Source organism: Marmota flaviventris, chromosome 7 (genome assembly GCF_047511675.1).
Source record: "Marmota flaviventris isolate mMarFla1 chromosome 7, mMarFla1.hap1, whole genome shotgun sequence".
NCBI classification, from domain to species: domain Eukaryota; kingdom Metazoa; phylum Chordata; class Mammalia; order Rodentia; family Sciuridae; genus Marmota; species Marmota flaviventris.
In genome coordinates this window covers 12,063,284-12,088,270 of record NC_092504.1, presented here as the reverse complement: position 1 = coordinate 12,088,270, position 24,987 = coordinate 12,063,284, and the positions used below count along the sequence as shown (strand labels likewise).

Below are 24,987 nucleotides of genomic sequence, written 5' to 3'. Positions count from 1 at the left end.
GTCACAGGGAACAGAACCAATGGGGATAGAGGAATTCTCCCCTTCTTTTAACCTGTCAAAAATGAGAGTTTCTTGTCACTTTCAGGAGAGTGGAGACTGGCCCACAGTCCAACCCAGATGTGAGGGAATCAGGTTTCTGGCTCTATGACATGTCTCAGGGTGTGGCTTCAGTGTCACTCTGGGGTAGGGTGAGCATGCAACAGACTTTGAGATCAGCCCAGATGTGTGAAGGCTGATGAGAACCAGCTCTCTCAGTTTTTACATCCTGTCCACTTGAGGTCAGATGAGGCAATGACCCGGAAGCATTCCAGTGTCAGTAGGCAGATCTTCATGTCCTGCAGAAACATGCATCAAATTTTGTTTGACTTTAAACGTTTTTGTTAAAGAAAAGTTAGTTTAGAGTGTAAAGGAAGTAGAGAGAGAGAGGACAAAGAAAATATGGCACACATTTCCTTCCCAGTGGTGTGGTCTTCTGGTTGGAAGAACTATTTATATTTTCTGTTCTTTCTCCAAAACAAAAGTTCCATGATCAAAGAGTTTAATAGTAAAATTTTAAATTGGATCATAGAAAATTATCAATATTTGATTTTTATTTTATTAGAAAAATCCAACCTGGTAGCAAGTTTGGGAAATCTTGGGAATTCAGTTAAAGACTTTAAAAGTCCTGCTGAAAAGAAACTTACTCATGTCTAGTTTATTCAATATATTAACCAGACTATTTCAACCTTGGATCTCTTGTATTCTTTTGCTTAACATTTATTAATATCTGTAGAATTTGCTATAGGAAATATTGATTTATCTTTTTGACAGGTCCTGGTCATCTTTTCCTACCAATTCTCCCCCCAGTAATATCAATGCTCCCCAAATATACTGTGCCACCTTAAATTTCTATACATCTGCACACAATTTTCCTTCCTTTCACCTGGGAAATTCCTTTCCACACTAAAACTTAGCCCAATGGGCTTCTACTCTTTGGGAACTCCTGTCTAACTTCCACCCAGGAAAAGGGAGTGATTCTTCTCTGAGCGAGAGATTCTCTGCCACCCCAGTTGAGTGTTCCCTGGGCCTCAAGACCAGTCCCACAGCCCTCAGCTCACCCACCTCACCCTGAGGAAGGCCCTGGCTAGCAGGCTTCTCTGCAGGTTGGTTCAGAGCCTGATATCCCAAGAGGCCACTGTCGTTTTCTCACCGTGCATATGCATTGTGAGGTGCGGGTGGTGTGGGTAGAAAGAGCACCTCATGACTCATACATAGAGCTGATTTATACTTTTGTTTTTCCACACTGAATTACAACTCAAATTTTCATTTTTTTCATCTTCCTCAGGAGACTTGGAGCTCCTTCAGTTTAAGAAACAGCTAATTTATATCTGCATCTCCAGAAGTTAGTCTATTGACCACCTAATGTCTAGAAGGTCTTTGAAAAACCCTCTTATTCTTTTATCATTTGCACTAAATTAATATAAAGAATAAGGAAAAAGAAAAGTTCTGGGTTCTGGTAGAAGGGCACATGCCATGGGTGTTATAAGCCACAAGATCTCCATGAACAGGGTGCTGGGAATCAATCAGAACGAAGCATAGCCTTCAGATGGCAAGGGGACCCCACAGCAGGACTTTGGAAACCATCCTAATCCATTCTGTTCTAATGTTCTTCTTCTCCTTTGGGATCTCAGCTGAGCTGTGCTTTTCTGGATTTACCTTAGAAACAGAAAATAATTCCATCTCATTTTAGCTATAAGATGGATAGTAATTCTTTTTAAAATCAGAATACCTGGTGTGTGTGAAGATACACAAATCGGTGTCCTTTTAAGCTGCTTGAAGAAAACAAATTAGCACACCTATGTTTCAATACCTTTTTTTCATGACTCAGGACTTCTATAAGGCTTCAGCAAAACCATAGATGATAAAATGTGTTCGTCTCTGACTCCAGCGCTAGAAGCAAGAATTCCTTCAAGGCCAGGCTGAGTGTTTGGGAGGGAGATGGGAACTGAGGGGCAAGTCCTACGTGGAGGTAGAACTCTGTTCCTAAGACATCCTGTCCATCACCATAAAAGTATTGTGTTGCCCCATGGATTTTAAGATGGAGACTGGGGTGAAATCAGCACCTTGAGGACATGAATCATATTTTGCCACACAAAAGTTGGGAGCTCAGCCAGATTCACTCAAGCTTGGACTTTAAAACGGGTGTCACCTCTGCAGGCGCTATGGATGGGGCATTCATTGTTATTTAGTGGTCACCAGGGAGACGTTAGCTGTGTGCAATGCATCATTCCCTGCTGGGCTCCCCCACCCCCCAAGTTTATGATCATTTACCTTGAAAGCTAAAATTACAGCACAACGCTCCACACGAAGGCTGTGCTGGTGTAATTAATAACGCGGAGGCCTTGCATGCTGTATGATATGAATTGTGTTGCTAATTATATTATTATGAATGTGGCTTAGAGTATTATTAATGCAGGAAATATCAATACTTAAAAGCTTCATTGGCAGCGAGAGTCTTGCTTCAGCAGGCATGCGCTGGCCTGTAAGCATTAAATACTCAGTTGCTTAGAGGCATTAATCCATACTCCCTTTGAATACATTTAATTAAAATTTTCAACTTCTCAGGAATTGTTGTTTTTACGTAAACCCCAAGATGGAACTTTATTGGAGGTCAAGGTCTTTTATGTCAGTAGCCATATTTACCAGACACCCTCTGGTGATGTCAGGGAGTTGGTGAAGGAGCAAGTCCTCTGTCTCAGAGTTTTGCTCTCCCAGGGGAAGTTTCAGCTTTATGGTCACAAGTAAAACCAGTGTCCCAGGGAAACAGAAGGGTAGGCCAGGAAGGGTGTGAGTGGATTGGGTCATTTGATAACAGCTTTTTTTAAGCATTTAAATTTTTAAAAATTATTTATTTATCAAATTGAATCACATTCCTTATTCATATGTGTGGTACAATATGATAATCTGATACATGTATACAATGTGTAAATGATCAAATCAGGATAAATAGCATTTTTTTCTTCATCATCATTTATTATTTTGTTTGCGGTTGGGAACCTTTGAATTCCCCTCTTATAAAATACACAATAAATGGCTGTGGACTATAGTCACCCTTCTGTGCTCTGTAGGTTGATCGCTTTGTTAGGATCCATTTCTGAGATGCCATCTCAGTCCACTTTGGAGCCCAGTGACCAGGGCACTGAGGTCTGCTGTTTCTTGTATGTGTGAATGCTCTGGTAATGCTTTGTCTCCTTGGACCCATGAGGTGGCTGTTGTTTCCATTTTTGCAGGCATGGACCTTTTTAAACTTCAGAAACAGGCTCCTTAAATTTCAGGCCAGGCATCTTCCTACATTTTGAGCACGCTCTGGCTTAAGAAGTGTTGAACCAATGGGTCTGACCCAGCTGGGATTTGAACCTGCATCTGCCTCTAAAACCCATTCTTGGTTTCCTTTAAGCTCAAGTCAGTGACTCTCCATCTCCGGGAACCAGCCCACAAACCAAAGGGATCTGAGGGTTTCCTGGGATATGGGACTTACAGTTTTAAAATCTGGGACAGTCCTGGGTAAACTGGACAAGTTGGTCACCCAAATCCCATCCCATGATCCCTCACTTTACTTCATCTTCCCAGTTGATCAAGAAGGAATTGGAGCCTACTGTCAGGCACCCTCCCTAGGAAGTGGTTGAAGAGGTGTCCAAATGACCCACGGAGGGAGTATTTGCCACAGAGAGGGACAGTGGTTCCCTGGAACAAAGAGGACCTGACAAGTCACACAGAAGAGCGGACAAACCTGTTACCACCAGATGCTAAAACTGTAGTTGAAGATTTCCTGCAGCTCTAGGTTTGGGGAACCGTCACAGTTGTAGTTCAGGGCAAGGTGTCATGGGGATCAATAAGCAGACATGGTCTACTGGGGTGACAGGGAAAGAGCGATGTCTGTCAAATGTTCTCCTCTCCAAATAATTTATTTAAGCAGAGCTCCATAAATCCACCTATGAGGACCATGTTCCCAGACTTTACTAATAAAGTTGAAAATATGCTAGTATTAATATAGCTGGCACGAAAGCGTAGGAAATAAAGGCCTGGAAGTTTGTCAGCTTATTAATCACTCCTTTGTAAGTGGTGTTTTTACTTTCGTTGCTGCAACATCAAACCACAGTTCATTGGCTACAGGCCAAGCTGGCTTTCACGTTGGCATGTTCCCATGTGCTGCGGTTCCGTGCTTCTTGTCCATTTATGAATGTGACACACTTCCTACAATTCAGTCTAAAAATAGCACCAGTTCTTTGAAAAGCACTGCATTTGTGCATGAGCCCCAGTGAAGAAACACAGAGGGGTGTGCGTGTGTGTCTGTGTGTGTGTGTCTGTATGTATGTGCGTGTGTACACAGTGTACCTGGAGAAAACATCCTGATGCCTGAAACCCATAATTTGTTATGCTCCTGAAATGAGACCGTGTTTTTGGCAAACTGAAAAGTAAAAGAAAAATGAGAGAGAAGGATGAAGAGAGAAGTTGATTTTTTCTCCCTTAAAACCCGAGCTCTGCATAATCTGTTTATTTTTAGTGCACAAATGATCTTGTAAGCTACAATGAAATCTCAGAAAAAAGGCTTTTATTAGAGGGCTTTATTCTTAAATGGAACTGTGTCGCCCTCATCTCTGTCTGACTCTGTTTTTTCTCACTAGTTGAACTGCAAAGTATTTATGGAAAACCTGTTGGTCAGGATACCTTGTAAAATTATCTCCCTTTTGGATGTTTTTGGACAAAATCTTCCTAGATCAAAATTGTTTTCATAGTAGGGTTTCCTTAAGCCCCATCCCTGGTTCAAACGTGTCTGTCCATCCACTCTCTCCTGCCACTGCTAAGGATGGATGGCACAGTGAAAATTTCTCCAAATCCATGATTTATTTTGGCCAACGGGAACTTGAACAAGACAAATGATATTTGGGAAGCCAGTGAACCCAGGGAGCTGCCAAGGACACAGGTGAGGAGTGATAGGTGATGCTTTTTATAATCAAAATGAAGAGCCGCCATAGTGATAAGCTCTTATTTCTGCACAAATAGCAAAAGTGAATGGTTTGCACATCTGACATATCAGGTGTTAGGAACTGACGCAGGACTCCTGGATCATAGGTTGTTTGCTTTTTGGAGAAACTAAGGGGAAGGAAATGTCATTCTACAACTTCACACATGATAGCCAAGAGAGATGGTAGGCTGGGAAACTGTTTCCTAAGCTGTTTCCGAAAGATATGGTTGGGAGCCAGGGTTACAGGGAGGTGATGGAGGACCAAGGACAGCCCAAAGCTGGCCTGCAAAAAGAGCACTTCCTAATCAGCCTCAATTTCAAAGCTATGAGCGAGAGGAAGAGATAACACCTTGTAATGGTAGTGGAAAGAATGTGGGCTTCGGAATGATCTGTTTGTCCAACAGGTGTTTACTGAGCACCTGCTATTTGCTGACCACCTTTGTGAGCGTGGGTCACAGGAACCATGTGCAAACCTGGCTCTGTGACTTTCTAGCCTTGGGACTGGGGATGAAACCATTACCTTCTCTAATAAAAACCCTGGTGATGGCCTCTGAAAATGGGAATCATAAATCCTAATCCATAACATTGTTGCAAAGGTAAAATGTGATAATTTATGAGTGGCAAGTCACATAAATATAAGCCTCAGAGATTGCTCATCTGTAAAGTTAGGGTATTGAGACCTAAGTCACAGAGTTACTGTGATATTTAGATGGATAATGGAGCAACTAATTGCTGGCACCCCTCACAAAATAAAAATAAATAGTAGCTGGCATTTTTAGGATTTCTTGTGTTGGCTCCAATGAATAAAATTCAAGAAAAAAAAAAACAAACTTCAGGAGAGACTCCATGAGGATTAATGGGAACCTGTAATTTGAGAAAGATTTTCTGGATCTTCAAAGCAAGGTTTTTATCATGCAGAAAATTCCAGAAGATACATAATGGCCACCATTTCATCTGCTTTCATACCAAATATGCTTTAAACCAGAAACAAACTCTTAGTGCTCCTTTTCCGAAATTGGAGCACTAAGTTCTGCCTCAGAGGACCACAGAGGTGGACTTTGTTTGGGGAACTAATCCTCTACTGGGGGCAAATCTTAGTAGCGGCATCACAGATCACAAAGTCCTGAATACCATAGGAAGGATACAGGTTGCAAGAAATTTTCCAAGAACTAGCAAAGAGGACTAAGACTAGACCCAGCTGAAAGCAAGTATTTGATTTGATAAGGAAGAAACCTTACCAATTACCACTATGGGAACAGCGGGGGAGAGGGAAAAGACCTTGAGCCCGGAGGGAGAAGACCCCAGCTCAGTGGGGAGACCAGCCGGCCCCTTGAACCCCATGAGCTTCAGTCTCCATGACTGAAAATATGTCCAAGAATATTCTAGCTTTCAAAAATCTACAGTTTTTGGAGTCTTGTCATATCTGCTTGCTAGTTTATAAATAATTTGGATATCTGAGACTTCATCCAAATATAGAAGCCTGTGTGAACTTGTGGTTGTGTTTGCTTGCCTTTCCTACTGGAAGGTACCTGGCTTATTTCTGCCAATTAGAACAACTTTCTCCAACAAATATGCTCACCCCAGCCCTCTCTCCTCCCAGAGGGGGCTAAGGAACAAGTTTTTTTTTGTTTGTTTTGTTTTGTTTTGTTTTTTCTGTCATCTAGGGATTCAGGGGTAGAAAAGAACAGGATGAGGCAGACGTCAACCAACAATCTCTGTTTCCTCTCTCTCTCTCTCTCTCTCTCTCTCTCTCTCTCTCTCTCACACACACACACACACACACACACACACACACACGGTGGAGGCTGAAGCACTTGTATATTGGATCAATTTGATGGCTCAAAGAGAGGCAGATTTTCAAAAGTCATCTGCAGATCTTCTGTACAGGACCCAGAGACCAGGGATGCCCTCAAGCACAGGAAACAAGATAAAACCCATGGAGGCGGGTGGGAGTATAGCTCGGTGGTAGAGTGCTTGCCTAGCATGCACAAGGGCCTGGGTTTGATGCTCAGTAGCACATAAGAAAAAGAAAAAAAGGAAAATGCAGGGTGGAAGACAAGGAAGGGAAGTCCTTAGCATGAGTAAGAGCAGATAGATGGGGGAGGAAACCACACCCAGGGATCCCTCTCAAGGCAGAATAAGATTATTTATTTATTTGTTTATTTATTTGTTTGTTTGTTTGTTTATTAATTATCTGTGTCCTACATGTTGGAGAACATTTCTCCGTTAAGGGCAGTGACTTCTTTCCCCACCTCTACTCCATTTAAAGAAGTATTTTCTTTTTTTTTCTCTTTGTAGTGTTCCCAGTACCAAAAATTAGTAGAGTCAATAATGTGTGCTGGGTGAGTGAATGAATGAATGAATGGACGAACCACAGCCTCTGCCATCTCCATTTTCCTAAAGCATTGCCATCATCCTCATGAATCTGCTTTCCACCAAACCCACTTCTCTCCCTGGGAGGGGGGCATGGCTTCAATGGGGCTCCACAGGCATATGATGACAGGGTACTCAGGGAGCAATGCAGTAGCTGAAGGCCACATTATTGAGAAATCCCCCCTTTCCTTTGTGTCCTAGCAGAGGTAAAGGGCTGGTACCTGGCAGAAGCTCCCGAGAGGGCAGGCAAGCATTCCAACCTACCCTAACTCTGGGTGCCCAAGGCCAAGAGGAAAACCCTCTCATGGTCCAGAAATCTTCCCAAACAGCAGCATTGCCCAGCCCCCAGAGCACACAGCGTCTCCACCAGTCTCGTGGGATTTGCAGCGGTACAGGAAACGGGCATAACCACTCAGTGAGCGTGCTGCAGGGATTACAACTGCAGGAACAAGATAGCCACGTTCCTTGGAAACTGTCACTGACACTCCCAAGGTCTGTGTCCCAATTCCCTCACTCACAGTACTAAGATTATAAGACCCCATTAGTAAATGTTACTGTTTAAATGTTGCCTGATTGCAAGAACACAGTCTCTTAGTTCTCTGGGAAAAATAACCAAGATGCTACAAAAGCTACCTTTTTTCCTCTGAGGGATGGAGGAGGATAACTGTTCCCTATACTGGCTTCAACAGCTCAGCAGGGCTCGGTCTTCCTCACTTGGAGACTCTACGCAGCCAATATTTGCCTTTTGAAATACTTGGTGCTTTTGTTTCACCAAACACATCAAAATGCCAAAGCTTTTCTCCAGCTCAGGACACGTGGATGATAGAAATCCATGGCAGTTTCCATATTTTGGTTAAGTGTTTATTTTGGTGTTATTTTGCCTACATTATCTGCACCTTGCAGCTCTACTGCAGGGCAGAAACTGTGGCCTTGATTCCTTACAGCACTGACTGCCTGCCCACAGCAGCTCACGTGGCCAGCCCTCCCTCACACGTGCATCCCAGACCTGGCATCTCAGAGCAGCCATGTCCACTCTGGCACTCTCAGGTATACCCACTCCCAGCCCATCCCAGGCATCTCCTCTTTCACCTGACTCTTCCAATCAGTCAAAGTTCTTAGGAGCAAAATCTGAGCTTTCCCTAATTCAATCTGTGTACATCTCAACTTAAACGCTGAACCCTCCCCACAGTCCTTCCCAACACCCTTTGCCCTTCTCCTTTGCAAGAGGCAGCCTGTTTGGAATGCTTCAAGGTCCCTGGTCTCTCCCTCTACCATGAAGCCTTGGGGGTAGAGACAGTGCCCACTGTCTTGCCCAGTGCTTCTCCCCTTCCTGAGCAGAGGGGGGCCTTGGTGAGTGGCAAGATGCACCTAAATGATTTTCCCAAGGTCTTTCAATTAAACAGTGAATAAAGCAGGATTCGACCCCCGATTGTTTTCGTTGCCCATTGTATCACATTCTTGTCCAAGCAGTCATTCATTCCACCAACTTTGGCCCCATTGCTCGACGTTGGCTAATATAAAAGGGAAATAAATACTGTTAAGGAACAGGACACAGCAGAGCTGTCCATTTTTTATATAGTCTGTTTAGAGGCCTCTGTCATAGTTGATTTTGTATCAACTTAGCCAAGTTGTAATAGCAGTTATATAGTCAGCATGAATCTAGGTGTTGCCCTGAAGATATATATTTTTTGCTCTTTTTTAGAAACTTTTTAAAAATATTTTACTAGTGCATTATAATTATACATAACAGTGGGATTCATCCTGCCACATTTGTACGTGAACATAGCATGATTTGATCAATCGCATTCCCTGGTACCCTGGAGATACTTTTGGGATGTAGTTCCATCTATAATCAGATGACTACAAGTAAAGATCACCCTGGGTAAGATGGATGGGCCTCTTCCAATCAGTCAAAGTTCTTAGGAGCAAAATCTGAGCTTTCCTGTAGAAGAGGGGATTCTGCCTCAAGACTGCAGTATTATCTTCATCCTGAGTCTCTAGCTTGTGGAAACTATGGATTTTGGACTTGGTCCTACAATTATGTGATCCAATTCCTTAAAATGAATACATGCATGCATATGTGCACATGTACTGCTGGCTCTGTTTCTCTCTAGAACTCTAATAGGGTAATGGTCAACAACGAGGCCATGTCTGCCAGAGGCTACTCAGAGCAATTCTGAGCCACTGGTCTTCATTTTCTGTACTGGGCTCAAATGAAGGCACAGCAACTGATCAATGAGATCTTTTTAAATATACCTAAAGCTTTCTCACATCCCTGCAGGCCACAGACAGCATTCCCTGATGTCCTTTAATAGTAGTGGGCTTTCCAAGCAGATGTTTCCTTTTCCCTTTGGAAACATCTAGCTACCATGTTGTAGAACTTAAAAGAAACTACTAGAACATGGGGTCTTTTGAGGCAATTGCCCAATGGTCAGAATAAGTCAAATACAGGACAGGCATAGTGACCACACTTTTGACAGCCACTGGGTCATTGGAATCTCATTTTCAGGTTGTATGTGTGTGTACACAGATGTACATATACACACATATGTATGCACAATGTACATAGGACAACAAACATCTATAAAATTTTGTCAGTATACACTGATAAATTTCAAAATGCCCTCTGTGAGATCCCTATTCCTGGTTTGGTTATACCTCAGTCACAACCAAAATGTATGGCGTCCCGCACACATGCTAGACCTAGGGAAATATTGAATATATTTTCTTATTTCTCTTAATAATCAGTTAATCCAGTACTACTGTTATTCCAGCTTTGCAGACGGGGAAACCCAAGCACCAATTATTAAGTAGCTAGAATTTGACTCCAGGCTGGTGCCTAAACACTACACGTGAGGTTCCGACACACCCAAAGTTTATCTTTTCATATTGCCTCACTCCTTACAAACCACATGTCAATCAGAGCCCATCTGGGAAAAAACAAAACCTATACCAGGTAATGTAATATAAAAAATTATATGAAAAATTATTTATAAAGGTATTGGAAGCTTGACAGGCACCCAGAGGAAGATGAAGCAGCTCTAACATTAGCAGTCCCCGCTCCTGGGCTAAAAGAACAAAAGCCGGTGGCCTCTATGTGAGGCTACATAGTAGTAACTGGAAGTGTTTGGGATTTTTCTGGTAACAGCTGCTGGAGAAGCCACCCGAACTTCAGAGAGAGCAAGAAATACCCTTCCTGAGTTCTAAAAGTACATAGCAAGTCAAATGGTGCCTTTCAAAAATTCATGTTCACCTATAAACTTACAATGTGACCTAATTTGGGAAAGGGGTATTAACAGCTGCAATTAGTTAAAGGATCTCAATATGAAATCATTCTGGATTTAGGGTGATCCCTAAATCCAGTGCCTGGTGTCCATATAAGAAGAGGAGGAGACAGAGACAGAGAGGGTAAGGCTGTGAGGAGACAGAGCCTGTGATGATGGAGATATAAAGTGAGGAACAATATGGATTGCTGAAGCCACCAGAATCCGGGAAGAGACAAGGAAGGATTCATCATTCAAGGATTCAGAGGAACATGGCCCCATGGATACCTTGATTCCAGACTTCTAGCCCCAGAACCAAGATAATAAATGTCTACTGTGTTAAGCGGCTCGGTCTGTGTTACTTGGAACCAGCAATCCTAGGAAACTGACACAACCCACTTTGGCCTCCAGCTGCTAAACTGTCACCTGAAACCAGTTTGCAAAACAGCTGGCAAATAATGAACAGGGGTCTGTTCCCTGCAGTATGGAACTGGGAGGAAGAGATGGGGCAAGACCAAATAGACAGGTAACAGGAACACAGGGAAGGGTGTGCCTGTGCCAAAGGATATGGAGAGGAATTAGATGTATGGGATCAAAGGAAAGAACATGCAGCAGTGGCCCTCACTGGTCTCCACGGCCTGATGGGTGCAGCAGAAATCATGAGCTGGCTGGTCTCATCAGGCCGCTGCAGCTCAGGAAAAGGGCCCGAGCATTTCACCAGGTGAGTCAGAAACACAGGTCCTGGCCTCAGTGGTCATGTTAGCAGGCTCAAAAGTGAGACCAACAAAGAAGAATTGAAATGTGCAGCCTGCTCACCCTGAGGAATGGTTGTCCCTTCAAGACCAGAGTGGCAGCTGCCGCGTGGTGAAGCTGGCCTTAGCTACCACTCTCTTCCTCCCTAAGCAGAGAGGCCCCAGTCTCCAGGGACCCAGAGACTTTCATGAGTAATCAATTTGCAAAACAATTGAGAAAAGGCAAAAGCTGTCCTGGTTGAATCTTCAGATAAAAAGGAGGATATTTTGAATCTGACAACCAATCTACCTTTAATCCTATCAGGAAATAAACTCAAATCATAATCTGATGCTTTGGAATTGCATAGCTTCTAAGTAAAAGGATTTCCTTCTCTGACTTGTTTCCTCTCTAAGGCAGAGTGGGCTTAGTCACTTGGACCCCTGTTATTCATTGTCATCTGATTCTGGGTAGGGATTTTTTGCTTTTGTTTTGTTTTTATTCTATACATTATCTTTTCCTATCAGTTTAATATAAGATCTCTTTTCTGAATGTGTTTCTTAGGAGACAGGACTTCACCCTTTGAGTTTGTCTCTCAATCACCCCCTACCCCCTAATATCCTTCTAATTCAGATTTAACCAGAGGAGTAAGTGACTAGAGAGAAAGAACCGTGGCTTATAGATTTGAACCTTTGCTATTTATCCCTCAATTCCACACATGGACGATTATCAGAGACATTAGCTACTAGCATGCCATGTGTCATTGGCCTGATCAGCACCCATAAGCATTTTATCTAGTGGCCACCTAAGTCTCAGAGAGACCATGCGATTGGCTGCACAAAGTAGTCTATATGCATTGGTCTCCTGGCTCAGAAGGGCTGGACTGTTGGTGCAAACAGCATCCTCCATACCAACAATGTCCATCTTTTGAGCACCAACTTTTATCCAGGATTTTCATTGAGGATTTACCTTGTTTGTTTGAAACCATCCTAGTTAAATGTCATTATTCCCATGTTACAGATGAGGACACTGAGATAAAGAGGCTGAAGTTTGGGGAAAAAACATATAGCTAGTAAATGGCAGACGTGGTGGGTTGAACCCAAACATGTATGGCCCTGGCCATATATGTATTCTGTCCCCCGTATACAGATCAATGCCTTGTGGAAGGAGCTACCCAGAGATGGTGAAAGTCTTTGAATTCAATATCTTAAAAGTGGTTTAAGCCACTTATATTATCAGAGGTAAAGAACTTAGCATTTCTGAGTTAAAGCACAGGGTTGGAGCCAGATAAACGCCACTGAACCTTTTCCCTGTCCTTCAGAGAACTGTATTACCTTGGATATATTGTAAGAGTCACACTCTTCATTATCAGCTCTGGATGACTTAATGGCTATGGGTCTGAATTTCCTCACCTGTAAAAGTGGGCCAGGAGGTGAGGCAGGTTAATGATATAATTAGTATGTGTAAGGTACATACTCCAGGGACAGGCATAGACTAGGTAGTTCATAGCTATTATTAAGCTATGACTCAACAAATATTTGAGTATACCTAATACCGTGTTAAATAAAAAGAAGATAAAAGTAAAACATGGCTTGCCGTAGAAAAGAAGATGAACTAGTCCACTCGAAAAGAAAATTCCCAATGCCAATATAGACACTGAGATTACAGAGATTCATAATAAACGCTGTGGAGGCAAAAGAGTCTCTTGCAGGCTGAGATGGTCAGAGACAAAGGTGGAATTTGAGCTGGATCTTGACAAGGACCTTCGTGGTTCAGATTGATATGACTCAGTTGTGGTTTTCTAACCAGTGCCCACCTGCAAACTTCTACTGCTCCACAACAGATTAGGAGCTTTCTCCAGAATATAAATCAGCTGTGTCACTGGGAATGCTGTTTGGTTCAACTGAAGCTTTTTAATGAAAAACTTTCTCAGTGAAGACAAAGGTAAATGGAATGATGCTCTGCCTCCATCTTCCCATAGTGTCATAGAGACATAACAAGTCATTTGCAGTTCACCTCCTCAAAATAGCACTGGTTTAGATCAGAGCTCTGCAGGCCTTCTCTGAAGGGCAAGAGAGCAATATTTGGGAGTTTGTGGGCTATTTGGGCTCTGCCTAACTACACAACTTTGTTGTAGCACAAAGCTGTAGACATGGCCTGACTTTCAGGTTATAGTGCAGTTAAGATGACTGAAGAAGAGAAGAGAGGGCCTTGTAAGCAAGAAAAAAATCATGAGCAAAGTCCTGAGCAAGGTGCTCCCTCCCCCGGCATCCCTGCGCTGACCTAGATACAAAGAGAATATGGTTCACACTCAGAGGGTGCCATTCAACACAGATGAATAAAAGGGACGTGGTACAAAAATACAAATCACCCAATTAATAAATGGGTAAATGAACTAAACAAAAGTTTCACAAAAGAATAAATACAAACAGCCAACAGGTATATTAAAAAATGCCCAGCATCAGTAGCAATTAGGGAAATCTCAAAACCACACTGAGATTTCATCATCTCACACCAGTCAGAATGGCAGTCATCAAGAATACAAACAGTAATAAATGCTGGAGAGGATTTGGAGAAAAAGGAACACACTTACACTGTTGGTGAGACTGTAAATGTGTGCAGTCACTATGGAAATCAGTTTGGAGATTCCTTAAAAGACTAGGTATGGAATCATCATATGACTCAGCTATCCCGCTCCTCAGTGTTTATCCTAAGGAATTAAAATCAGCATACTATAATGATACATGCATATCCATGTTTATAGCCGCAAAATTCACAATAGTCAAACTATGGAATCAGCTTGGTATCCATCAAGAGATGAATGGATGAGAAAATGTGGTATACATACACAATAAAGCTGTGTTCAGCTGTAAAAAAAAAAATAAAATTATGTCATTTGCAGGAAAGTGGATGAAACTTGAGAACATTATGTTAAGTGAAATAAGCCAAGCTCACAAGGTCAAGGATCATATGTTTTCTCTTACATGGAGAAACTAGAGAGGAAAAAGAAAATGAAAGGTGGGGAGTGATCACCTGAAATGTAAAGGGAGATCAGTGAACAAAGGAAGGGGACCAGGGAGTCAAAGGAGGTGGGGGGTGGGAGGGCTGGGGAAGGATAATGGCCAAATTATATTGTTACATTGTGTGCATGTGCTAATATGTCTCAACAAATCCCACCATTATGTACAACTATATTGCACCAGTAAAAAAGAAAAAAAAAATGTGTGGGCAGTAGACAGAGCAGAGGTTGGGACATAACCAAAGACCAAGTGCAGGACACTGGCTTTCTCATAACCTACAGCCAACTCCGTTAAGCACCAATTCTTCCTTCAGTTCCAGAAGAAGAAGTTGTGAGTGTGCATCTGAAGACAAGCAAATTCTTCCAGGAGAGTGGTCAGATGAAAACACCAGGACTGAAACAACACACCATGCACATTCACTAGCCTCTGTCAGTATGAGAAGGCAGGCCTTCTGGAACTGGGCGCAGCTCTCGCTGCCTGGCCAGGACATATGTGTGCATTTCAGCCAAGGATTCTGCACAGAGGAAGCAATCAGCCATTTATCAAGTGGACAAATTAGTCACTTCTAAACCTTCAGGACCATGCCTGATTTGTCTGCGACTAATAACAGTCTCCTTGCTTTTAATCTGGCCAAACTATCTATCATCCATCCATCCATCCATCCATCCATCCATCTATTCAGCAAGCCTCTGTTGTGATTACAGAATTCCATAACAGAGACAGTGTGGGGCCAGATTCCTAGAAAATGACATCAGAAGTACAAGGGAGGAAGCCCAGCCTGAAAGTCTAAGTCTGCAGAATGCTATCTGGAGAGCTTGGCCAGGATGAGCAATGGCTTTGTTTGGGATACTAAATGGCCTTGGCAGATGCCACATGTTTGGGGGCTTCATAGTCAAAGAGAGATCTCAGGCCTTGCTGGTTCCTATTTTTCCCACAGTGTCCTGGAGTCCCACAGGGTACCCTCCAGCACTGCTGCAGGAGGAGACTGAACTCAGTGGCAACCCTGTAGGCATGCTGCTGCAGACACGCTGGCCCTGGCCTTTCTTTTCAGGCAAAGATCCTGCTCCACTGGGAACTTTGTATAAGCTCCACTTTGCAGATAAAATTGTTCTTCAAAATCAAAGGGCTTTGTATTATAATGCTGAGCTCCACTAAGTTGCATATGAGTAGGGGTGTGTGTGTGTGTGTGTGTGTGTGTGTGTGTGTGTGTGTCATGTAGCATAAGGAGAAGGCATATATATTCTCTCCTGCCTGGTTACTTACTCCTAACAGGATGCTACCTAGAGTCCATGGATGAGACTATAGAGGATTCATCAATTTCCAGAAATTTAGTACAAAATTTGAAAGGCACTAGCCTTCTCCAAATCCTCTAAGAGGGCCTGAGACCTTAGGAACAGCAGGAATCACAACTATAAAAGACCTGGTTATTCACCACAGAAGCCCACTCCCCAGCCATCTTCCTGGTTTCATTTCATAGCGCCCCAGGTCTTTGCTGTTGCCAAGATGCATGGCCTGCTGCCCAACAAGACAAGCTCATATCCGAGTTAGTTCTGCCACCTACAGCCCACAGCCCAGTAGAGCCACTACACAGCACAGCAGAGAGGGAGTCTCATCTGCATACATGAATAAGGGGAGGACTGCCTCTCCAGCCCGGGGCCTCTTCACTGAGAGGAAAATGGCTTTGGGGATTCTCCATTAGTATTCAGAGATGCAAGCTCCTTTGGGGTCAGTTACAATGATGGGAAGATATTTTGACATTAAAGGGGAATAGAGAGATTTTGAGGATTAAATCCTGAAAAAAAAATAATGTTTCCTGAAATCTAGAGAGGAAAGGTACTGTAAAAAGAAAGAGACAATGAGCTCATGGTTTCCACAATAAACATAGCTCTCTGGGTACAGAAGCAGTTTGATGCTGGGCGTCCTTTCTAGGTCCCAACAGGTCATCTTTGCTATCTAACTAGCCATATAATAAAAATACTTGCTTCAGAGGAATATGATTTCCTAAGACACTTGGACTGAACTCGGAGTAGGTTTCTTATATGCTCATGGGGGCAGAATGCTCTTTGAGAGCAGAGATTATGTTGTTCTTATCTCTGGGTCCCCACTTAGGACATCTTTGAGCCTGACACTTAGGATGAAGCTCAATAAATGCCCATTGACTTAAAGCAATAGAAATGTGGATGTTTTGTAATCTATGCTGTGCTTGCTGATATTCAATCATAATACCTACAGATTGTTGAGCTCTTATGCATTAGACACAGTATTTCAAATTCTCTCAATGTACAAGATGGGTATTGTTTTGCAAGTGAAACTGAGACTCAGCATTATTAAGTATTCTTTCAAGGATACACATTTGTGATGGAGTCAAAATCCATACCCAGATGTCAGAGTTTGTAATCCCATGTTTTGTCCACTCCACCCATGTTTTTTTTATATCCATGACAAGCTCACTTACAGTGAAAGGAAAATGAACCAAAAGGATATAATTCAAAATCTTTTAAAACTTTTTTTAATTAAAAATTGTTTCCCAGTCCTTAGAACTTCTCTGACAGCTTTTCTAATGTCCTTGCTTGATAATGGATGCAGATACCTGCTGACCCTGAGCTAACAGTGGTTCTACCTTGAAGAATGAGTCATTCTCAAATGTACTTGTAGAGATGATCATGGGACCCTTGAGGCCATTTTGTCTGATGAACAGTAGCTGGGTAAGGCAGTGAGCTTTTCTGTAATTTGAAGATACTTTGATTGGCAGCAAGGAATTCTTAATAGGGAAAAGTACTCTTCGCCATTTTGGAATATAGAGCTTACTGTATAATAATTCTGCCTCTTCCACAGACTATTTCTTTATTGATATTTTAGATTTCAAAAAGAACTCCAAACTAAGCAAGAAAGTACACAAGACAGAAGATCCAGACCTCGTTACTTTTCTGGATTTGTAATGCTGGATTCCCTGGGATTGAGTGGCTTTGTCCCAGGGGGCACATTGTACGTGTGTTGCTCAGCCTTTGAAATATTGCTCTCTTGCTTTAGAGAAACTACATTTGGAAGAAAGTGGGGTGAAGTGAAAAGAGATTGGAGCTAGACTAGAGACCACTGGGCTTTGTCTATGTCTTGCTGTCTCTGTTATCTCTTCTAACATCCAGAATCCGTAGGATAGTGGGCCAGAAACTATAGCAATGTTTATCAGAATTACATGTTTTTTTTTAAAGGTTCATTCAGAGTCTCACATCCAGACCTAGTGAAACAGAAGAAACAGAGCCTGGAAGTCTGCATTTTTAGTAGTTCATTTGGTTTTGAGAGAGGGAATCCTTAGAGCACACTTCAAGGGACATTGGCCTAGAAAGATCATAGGATCTTTCTATCAACTGCTTCTTAAATATATCCATTCAATTGAGGAAAACCTGGGAATAGAGACAAAAGGCAGTCCCTGCATTCTAAGAACCCTTGTTCTAGTGGAAAAGACTGACTTAGAAACAAATAGTTACCAAGCGTGAATAAAACCATGGAGCAGAAAGGATAGCATGCCATGGGACAAACTGTAGGGAGGCACCAACTCAGCCAGTGCAGGAAGAGGTGCACATCTGGGGGAAAGAAGGAGCCAGGTCTTCAAGGATGAACAAGCATTAGCTGGGAAGAGGAGAGGGAAGAATTCAGTGGGCAAAACCAGCATGGCCTCCAAGGTAGTGCAAAAGGTGAAGGCTGACACAAGGAAGGGGTCAGAAGGAAGGTAAGACTCTGAACCTCACATCTGTCTTCCATGATGAACTGATTCTTTTTCACCTGGGCAGAGGCATTGCCAATATTTCTATCACTGTAATTGCAATGGCGATGAATGTAGCATTCCAATTTGTGGTCTCTGTCCTCGTAGATATAGTTCTTTTGATGCAGTGATAGTCTAATAAGCTTGCGGCTGAGAAGGGATTCAGGAAAGTCTGAGGTGTTATCCTAAATGGTTTTACCTTCTTGTTGCATTCATTAATCTTTGTCATCAGATGTCTTGGACCAAAGTAAAGCTGAAAAAATCTATCCAAAGGAGAAAACAAGGTGACTGTGTGCGGAACCACAGTAAAACCTCCCACATAGAATGAATCCTGGCACATGTTATTTACATTATCATCATGTGCGAAATACAAATGAGTACATGAATAAAAATAAAATAGCATTCATCATCTGCCTCTGTAAGAATTAAAATCGAAAAGAACCTGTGCTTGCTACTCTGTTCTCCGAAGTTTCAAAGATGGATTTCACTGCCAGATCATCTGCATAAACTAGCATTGTAACTCACAGTGTGTGGTTACACAAACAAGAACAAGAGCCAGCAGCCAGAGGAGAAATCAGAGCGTGCCGCGTTCCACAGAAGAGAGCTTTTTCTTTAACCAGGGAGAATCATCTGAATTTATAATAGAGCAACATGTGTATAACCCATGGTCTATACAGGAAGTGTGTGTGTGAGTGTGTGTGTGTGTGTGTGTGTGTGTACATCACATTCAGCCGTAATATCATATTACAAATGATTCTAAGTTAAGTGGCTATAATCAAGCATTGGTAATATTTCTTTCCCCCAAAACTTATATAGAGAAAATCAAAACCAAGAAAGGACAGAAAAATATCCATAAGCTGTCTAATTGATTCCAGCTGTTTATTGATGGTGGTAAATATTATCAAGTAGCGGAACACCAATGTCTTTGGACTCCTTGCAGTTGTGTGTAATACTGGAGCCAATGCAGGAGCTGATGTCCAGACATAAAACCTACAACCTCAGTCCCCGAGACTGCCTGAAGACCTGCTTGTTTCAGAAGTGGCAGCGGATGGTGGCACCGCCAGGTACATGCTCATTCTTCACTCTTTTCTGGGGATAGAGTGATGTGAGAGGGAAGAAAATGAAGGTAAATTTGTCAGAAAAAGTCATTTGTTAGGGACATTCTGACCACGATTTTAGACATGGAGACATTGAACTTCCAAAGACCAGACATCCTTAAGGATGATGTATAGTCTCTCCTTGCTAGTTGAGGACCTGAAACCCAGAGGAGTAACTTGATTTGTTCAAGGTCATTGGGAAGGTCAGCAGCAAAGCCAGGGTCAAAACCAGGATTTTCAGTCTCCCAATCCAGTGATGTTACCACTGGACCAGACCCCTGACTTCTGTGGCCTTATGTTTTGGGGTTTGGGTTTTTAAGGATGATAGGAAGGAAGAAAGAGAGGGTGAAAAAAAGATAGAAGGAGGAAGGGAAGATAAATAAAATTTGCTCTATTTTTAAAACATATCAAAAGGAACTCTGATTATGAAGAGAAGACATAAAAGACTCCATTTCTCTCACTTCCCCGGACTGCAGTTTAGATACTATAGTCTCCTGCTGGGGTTCTGAAATTACTGCTTCAAGTCATCGTTAATTGTCTTTCTATCTAATACATTTTCACTCCCAGGCTTGTGTCGAGCCTCATTGATCATAAAAGCAAAACATGTCCATTCGCTAAAAATTATTTTTATAAAGAGTAATTATTAACATGAGACCCATACCTTTCTGAATCACAAAATATAACCATCACCTTCTACTGGTATTGGCCAGGGGCTTTCTATAAAATGGATATAGAGGATTTAACCAAGTACATACTTAGAAAGCTGATAAAATATATTTTATTTTACATAGTATGGCTGCATTCCCATCCTAGGGGAATTTTAGGCTTTTAGAATATTATTTTTCAAGTATATTAAATATACTGAAAATGGCTTTATTTTCTCTTTCAATATCAATAATTTTTTACAAAAAAATAAAAAAGACCTCTTCACCCACCAAATACTTTGAGCACCTATATTTTCCAGCATATTCATATATAACTCATATTATTCATTCATTCATTCAACAGTTATTTATTGAACCCTACTATGCAGAAGGTACTGCTGCAACCACTGTGGATATATCATGGAAACAGTCCAAAATATTGACTCTTCACAATAGCTTTATGAGATATTTATTCTTTTTTTTTTTTTGCGGGGGATTGCGGGGGTACCATGGAATGAACTCTGGGGCACTTGACCACTGAGCCACATCCTCAGCTCTATTTTGTATTTTATTTAGAGACAGGATCTCATTAAGTTGCTTAACGCTGGCTTTGAACTTGCAATCCTCCTATCTCAGTCTCCTGAGCTGCTGGGATTATAGGCGTGCACCACCACGCCTTGTGAGATATTTATTCTTATCCACATTTTATATAATGATGACCAAGACTAAAAGTTGTGATTTGCTAAAGTCAGTCTCACAACTAATAAATGAAGGAGGACTGTGAAACAAAAAGTATTCTATCTCTAAATTCTATGATTTCACTGCCATAGACACCAGCTACCAATGAGTATCATCTACTATTTGCATTTTAGTTGAATTCACCCCAAATTTTATAAACAAAGTGTAAATGCAAAATAAATAAATAAATGAAGATAGCCTATTTACATTCTTAACATCAAAATGGGAAAGTGCTTATCAGAGGTAGACCTGTGTATCTGATTGACTTTAAAATGTCAGCTTAATTCTCCTTCTAACTTCATAACCTAGATCAATTCTATTTCTTTCTATTGTCTTTCAGAATAAGCACCTACAACACCATTAAATACTTTGATGTAAAATCTTTGAGCATAAGGGAAAAAATATTCATGAAAGACACAAATTGGTAAATAAATAGGAATATAATCCCCTCTTGATCATCATGGTCAAGGATAACTTAGTGGAATAAATAGTCTTTGTAGTGAGCCTTATAAATCAGGTGGTGGTGCATGCCTATAATTCCAGCCACTCAGAAGGCAGAGGCAGGAAAATAACAAGTTCAAAGCCAGCCTGGGCAGCTTAATGAGATTCTGTCTCAAAATAAAATAAAAAGGCCTAGGGGTGTAGCTCAGTAATAGAGTGCCCCTGGGTTAAATTCCCAGAACTGAAGGAGGAAAAAGAAGAGAAAGAGGAAGAAAATAAATGAACCTTATAAGTATTTCTCTCCTTGTCCATCAGAAGAACTATAGGTGTGTCAAAAAGATGTTAGGAGGACCATTTATTGAGTTAAACTCGCTCTGTCTTACCTTCTCACTTTCAGAGTCAAGTCTAAAATAGGGTTAGCAAAAAGTGCCCACTTACTTGCCATTTCCACCTTGTTCAGTACTGTGAGGAAAACACTTCTGAAGATTGCTTATTTACAAGACAAAGATTATAAGTAAAAGTATGTACTAGGGTTTTTATGATTATAAAATAGTTGATGCATCAAAAACACTAAGAGTAACACATTGAGTAACATTCTATACATAGCAAACAAATAAGTAACATTCCTCTTACCACATTTTATTTATAAGGTGTTGCTCCATTCTTCAGATGCACAATTTTTTTCTTAGTTTCTGAATAAGATCTTTTTTTTTAAATAGGACTAGCTCCCTTCATTAATATGCTGACTATATCACATATGAGGCTTTTTCCCCAGAGATCCTGAAACTAGTAGCATTGATAAAACACCAGGGTCCAAACCATGGGTATTTCTGAAGAGCTCTGGAATCCCCAAGTACACATGCTCAATTGAGAAAACTGCCACTTTTCTTACTTGAGATTATTAAGGTGCCATAGAGGTAGGCTGCAATGCGACACTTGGCCAGTAGGTGCTGCTGTTGCACACTGGTTCACTAATTCTACTGTCCATTACTTTCACTCTTGCAGGGTCTAGGGATCCCAGCAGTCCTTCCAGGCTCAGGGAGCAAATTCCCAAATGTTCTAATGGTAAAAATGTTTTAAATGCAATTATAAAAGGAGTACCTGCCGCTTATCCCTAAAATAATGTTAGTAAATTGCAGACATATAGTGAAAAATAAAATAACAATCATTTCATCTTATATGCAAAAGAAAAGAGTTTCCTCAAATTCTGCACTAAAAATGAATCAGCAGCTTTCTCCCTTTGTTTTTGTTTTTTTTTTTTTTTTTTTTTTTTTTTTTGTTGTTGTTGTTGTTGTTTTTTGTAAAGTTGCAAGAAATGGGAAATTTTTAAGTAGTCCACTCTTTTCAATTGACAAAATTGGAATCCTGTGCCTGATACTTTTGCCTTAGAACTGATCCTTCTCCCCTCGTCCTTACTGCAGCAGAACCCACAAGGCAGCCGACAACCAAAAGGAGGAAAAGAAAAAATTCCACCAGCAGCACTTCCAACAGCAGTGCTGGGAACAACGCCAACAGCACGGGCAGCAAGAAGAAGACCCCGGCTGCAAACCTGAGCCTGTCCAGTCAGGTACCTGTAAGTCTCGCTTTCCTTTTAGGCCTGAAATCTTGCCTTTGCCTGTCACCCTGTGCACGGGGTTTGAATTAAAGCCTCTTTGAGCTGCAAAAGAAAAGAAAAGAAAACATTCTGGGCAGGTTCAAAGTTGGGGAGGAGGCAAGGCAAGGACCTGGGTGGGACAGAAGGAAAGAATCTTTCGTGACAACCTTCCCCAGAAAACTGGGTGTTCGGAGGGGATATTAAGAGTCAGCACTGCAGTGGGACCTGAATTAAAAAGCTCTCAGTCATAGACAGAAGATATGTCACTTAAGGTTAATTAAAAATGTCACCTAACAGTATGCCTGGTGGCATATTAGGGCCTCTCCTCAGAGACATAGGAGACCCTGTGAGCCCTGGAAGCCAGCCCCAGAGCCCAGGCCCTGTACTGTAATTTGACTGGGCCCTCTCAACACGGTGTCTTATTTTAATACTCAGGTAATGAACTTGCAGCCACTAAAGATTCAGCTTAGTAGGTTTTGCTGTACCTGTTTCATTAGCTCAGGGGGACGATCAGCTCCTGGTTTGGTCTCAACTCTCTTGATCCCTTGACCCCTTTCTTTCATTTCTGGGTCTGGACACAGGCCACATGAAAGGGGGCCTCTTGGAACTCTGAAACCAAAAGCTAAGGGTCATCCCCAAATAGTGGAACCTGTAGGCAATGTCCTTATCATCTATCATCCTTCTCGAACTGCGTCCCTTCTGCCTAATTCCTTCCTGTATCCGAATTCCCCAGCCCAGCATCAGACTATCACTTTTAACTTCTCCTGTTCCTGTAAACATCTACGTCCTTTCTCCCCTCCACGATTCCTTGTGGGTTTTCCTTTTCTTCTGTCCTTGTCACATCACCCTGTCACCAGGTGTTTGACTCCCATTTGAATCCTGACCCTTTCTTGGTGCTCCATGGCTGCCCTCTAGATGCCACGTCTTCAGAGGTGTGCCTCATTCCTTGTTCTTCCCTCCGCCAACACGCGTTTGCCTTCTCCAACTTTCTCACTTTTCTCCATTCTCAATCTGTTGTCCTCACCTGTCTTGTTCTGATCCTGTTCCATCTCTTTCCGTGTAAGAGGAGACTTTTACACAGAAATTTCCCTCACTTCCAAATGTGCCTTTCAAATCTGTCCCCGTCCCACTTTTTCTCACTTTCTATTGGTTAATTCTCTTTAAACAAAACCAGACCCATCAGTACCCTGAGAATTCCCTGGGCCAGTAGGAATGTTCTCCTATCTTCTATGGTGGGGGTATAATGGCCACTGTGTTAGAAAGAAGGGGTCATAGAGATAATGGCCATCTGCCATGGAAGATGCCATTTTAACTTTAAGAAGACCAAGAACTGTAGTCCTCACATAACAAAATAATCCTCAGATAGTTCTCTATTTTCTGAGCAGGACTTTATATCTATCACCACTGAAGTTCAAGGGGGGAAAAACCCAAGTTGAGTCTCTGTATTTAGGTACCAACCTGCTATGCCCTCTCCTGGCTAAACTGGAAAATGCTTAGAGAGGATGGCCAATGTACAGAAATTGACTGAAAAAAGTGCGCACAGTAGTCTATTTATTCTTCTAGTCCAGGAGTTTGAGAAATTAGCATTTGTTATTGTCCTCTAACAAAAGAAGACAGTACACTTCAGAGAATTCTGGAAGTGAGACATGCCTACCAACAGATGCAGGAATTCAAGTCAGTTCAGCAAGTGTTTTCTGAGATCCTGCTCTTCTGCACACTGTGCCAGGCACTGGTGATACTGGTGATAGCAATATCAAAAAACAAAACAAAATGACTGAGTGCTGTCATTGACCTTGAAGAGCTCAAGATCTAATCCGGGGATGGAAAGAGTTTCCTCTCTTTTGCAGGCTCAGAGTACAGTGTTGAGAAGGATTCTCAGCCTGACTGGGTTTGGTGGCCACCCATTAGTGATGGCTGCCAGGGTGTGAAGCCGAGAGTAGAAGCCTGCGCATTCATGTTGTATATTTTTGATAGACCTGGTCTCGTGGGAATGCTTTCCATTTTATTTCAAAGAGCACTTATTTTTTTCTATTCATTATGCACCTGTTCTCCAATCCAACAACTGCACTTTCATGAAGGACCCTGTGTCAAGAGGGTTCTTAGTGGGTTAAAACCCTTTGAAATCTATGCAGGCAAAACACCACTAGAAATGGAGAGCTCAATTGCAACATTATCCTCATACTGTGCAATTAAAAATATTTTGATTAAATAAGACTTTCAGATGGCCCAGAGACACGGGGAAGACAAACAGGTTAGGAAAATATGCAGATTGTTAGGTGTCTTTGAGTTCAATGGACATTCAGTGATAAGCATGGATAGCTTG

General features: G+C 41.9%; 1 protein-coding gene across 10 annotated transcripts in view; it reads left to right on the top strand.

The window, feature by feature from the left end:
- The window catches only part of Ldb2 (LIM domain binding 2), a 342,989-nt gene that overhangs the window by 313,356 nt on the left and 4,646 nt on the right, over positions 1 to 24,987 (top strand). For 4 of the 10 annotated variants that reach the window (XM_071614167.1, XM_071614171.1, XM_071614175.1 and 1 more), the window contains exons 6-7: positions 19,091 to 19,214; positions 22,492 to 22,643. In XM_071614167.1, the coding sequence (XP_071470268.1) occupies positions 19,091 to 19,214; positions 22,492 to 22,643 (276 nt within the window). The remainder of the gene's footprint in view (positions 1 to 19,090; positions 19,215 to 22,491; positions 22,644 to 24,987) is intronic. The other 6 variants (XM_071614169.1, XM_071614174.1, XM_071614176.1 and 3 more) reach the window with 3 other exon arrangements.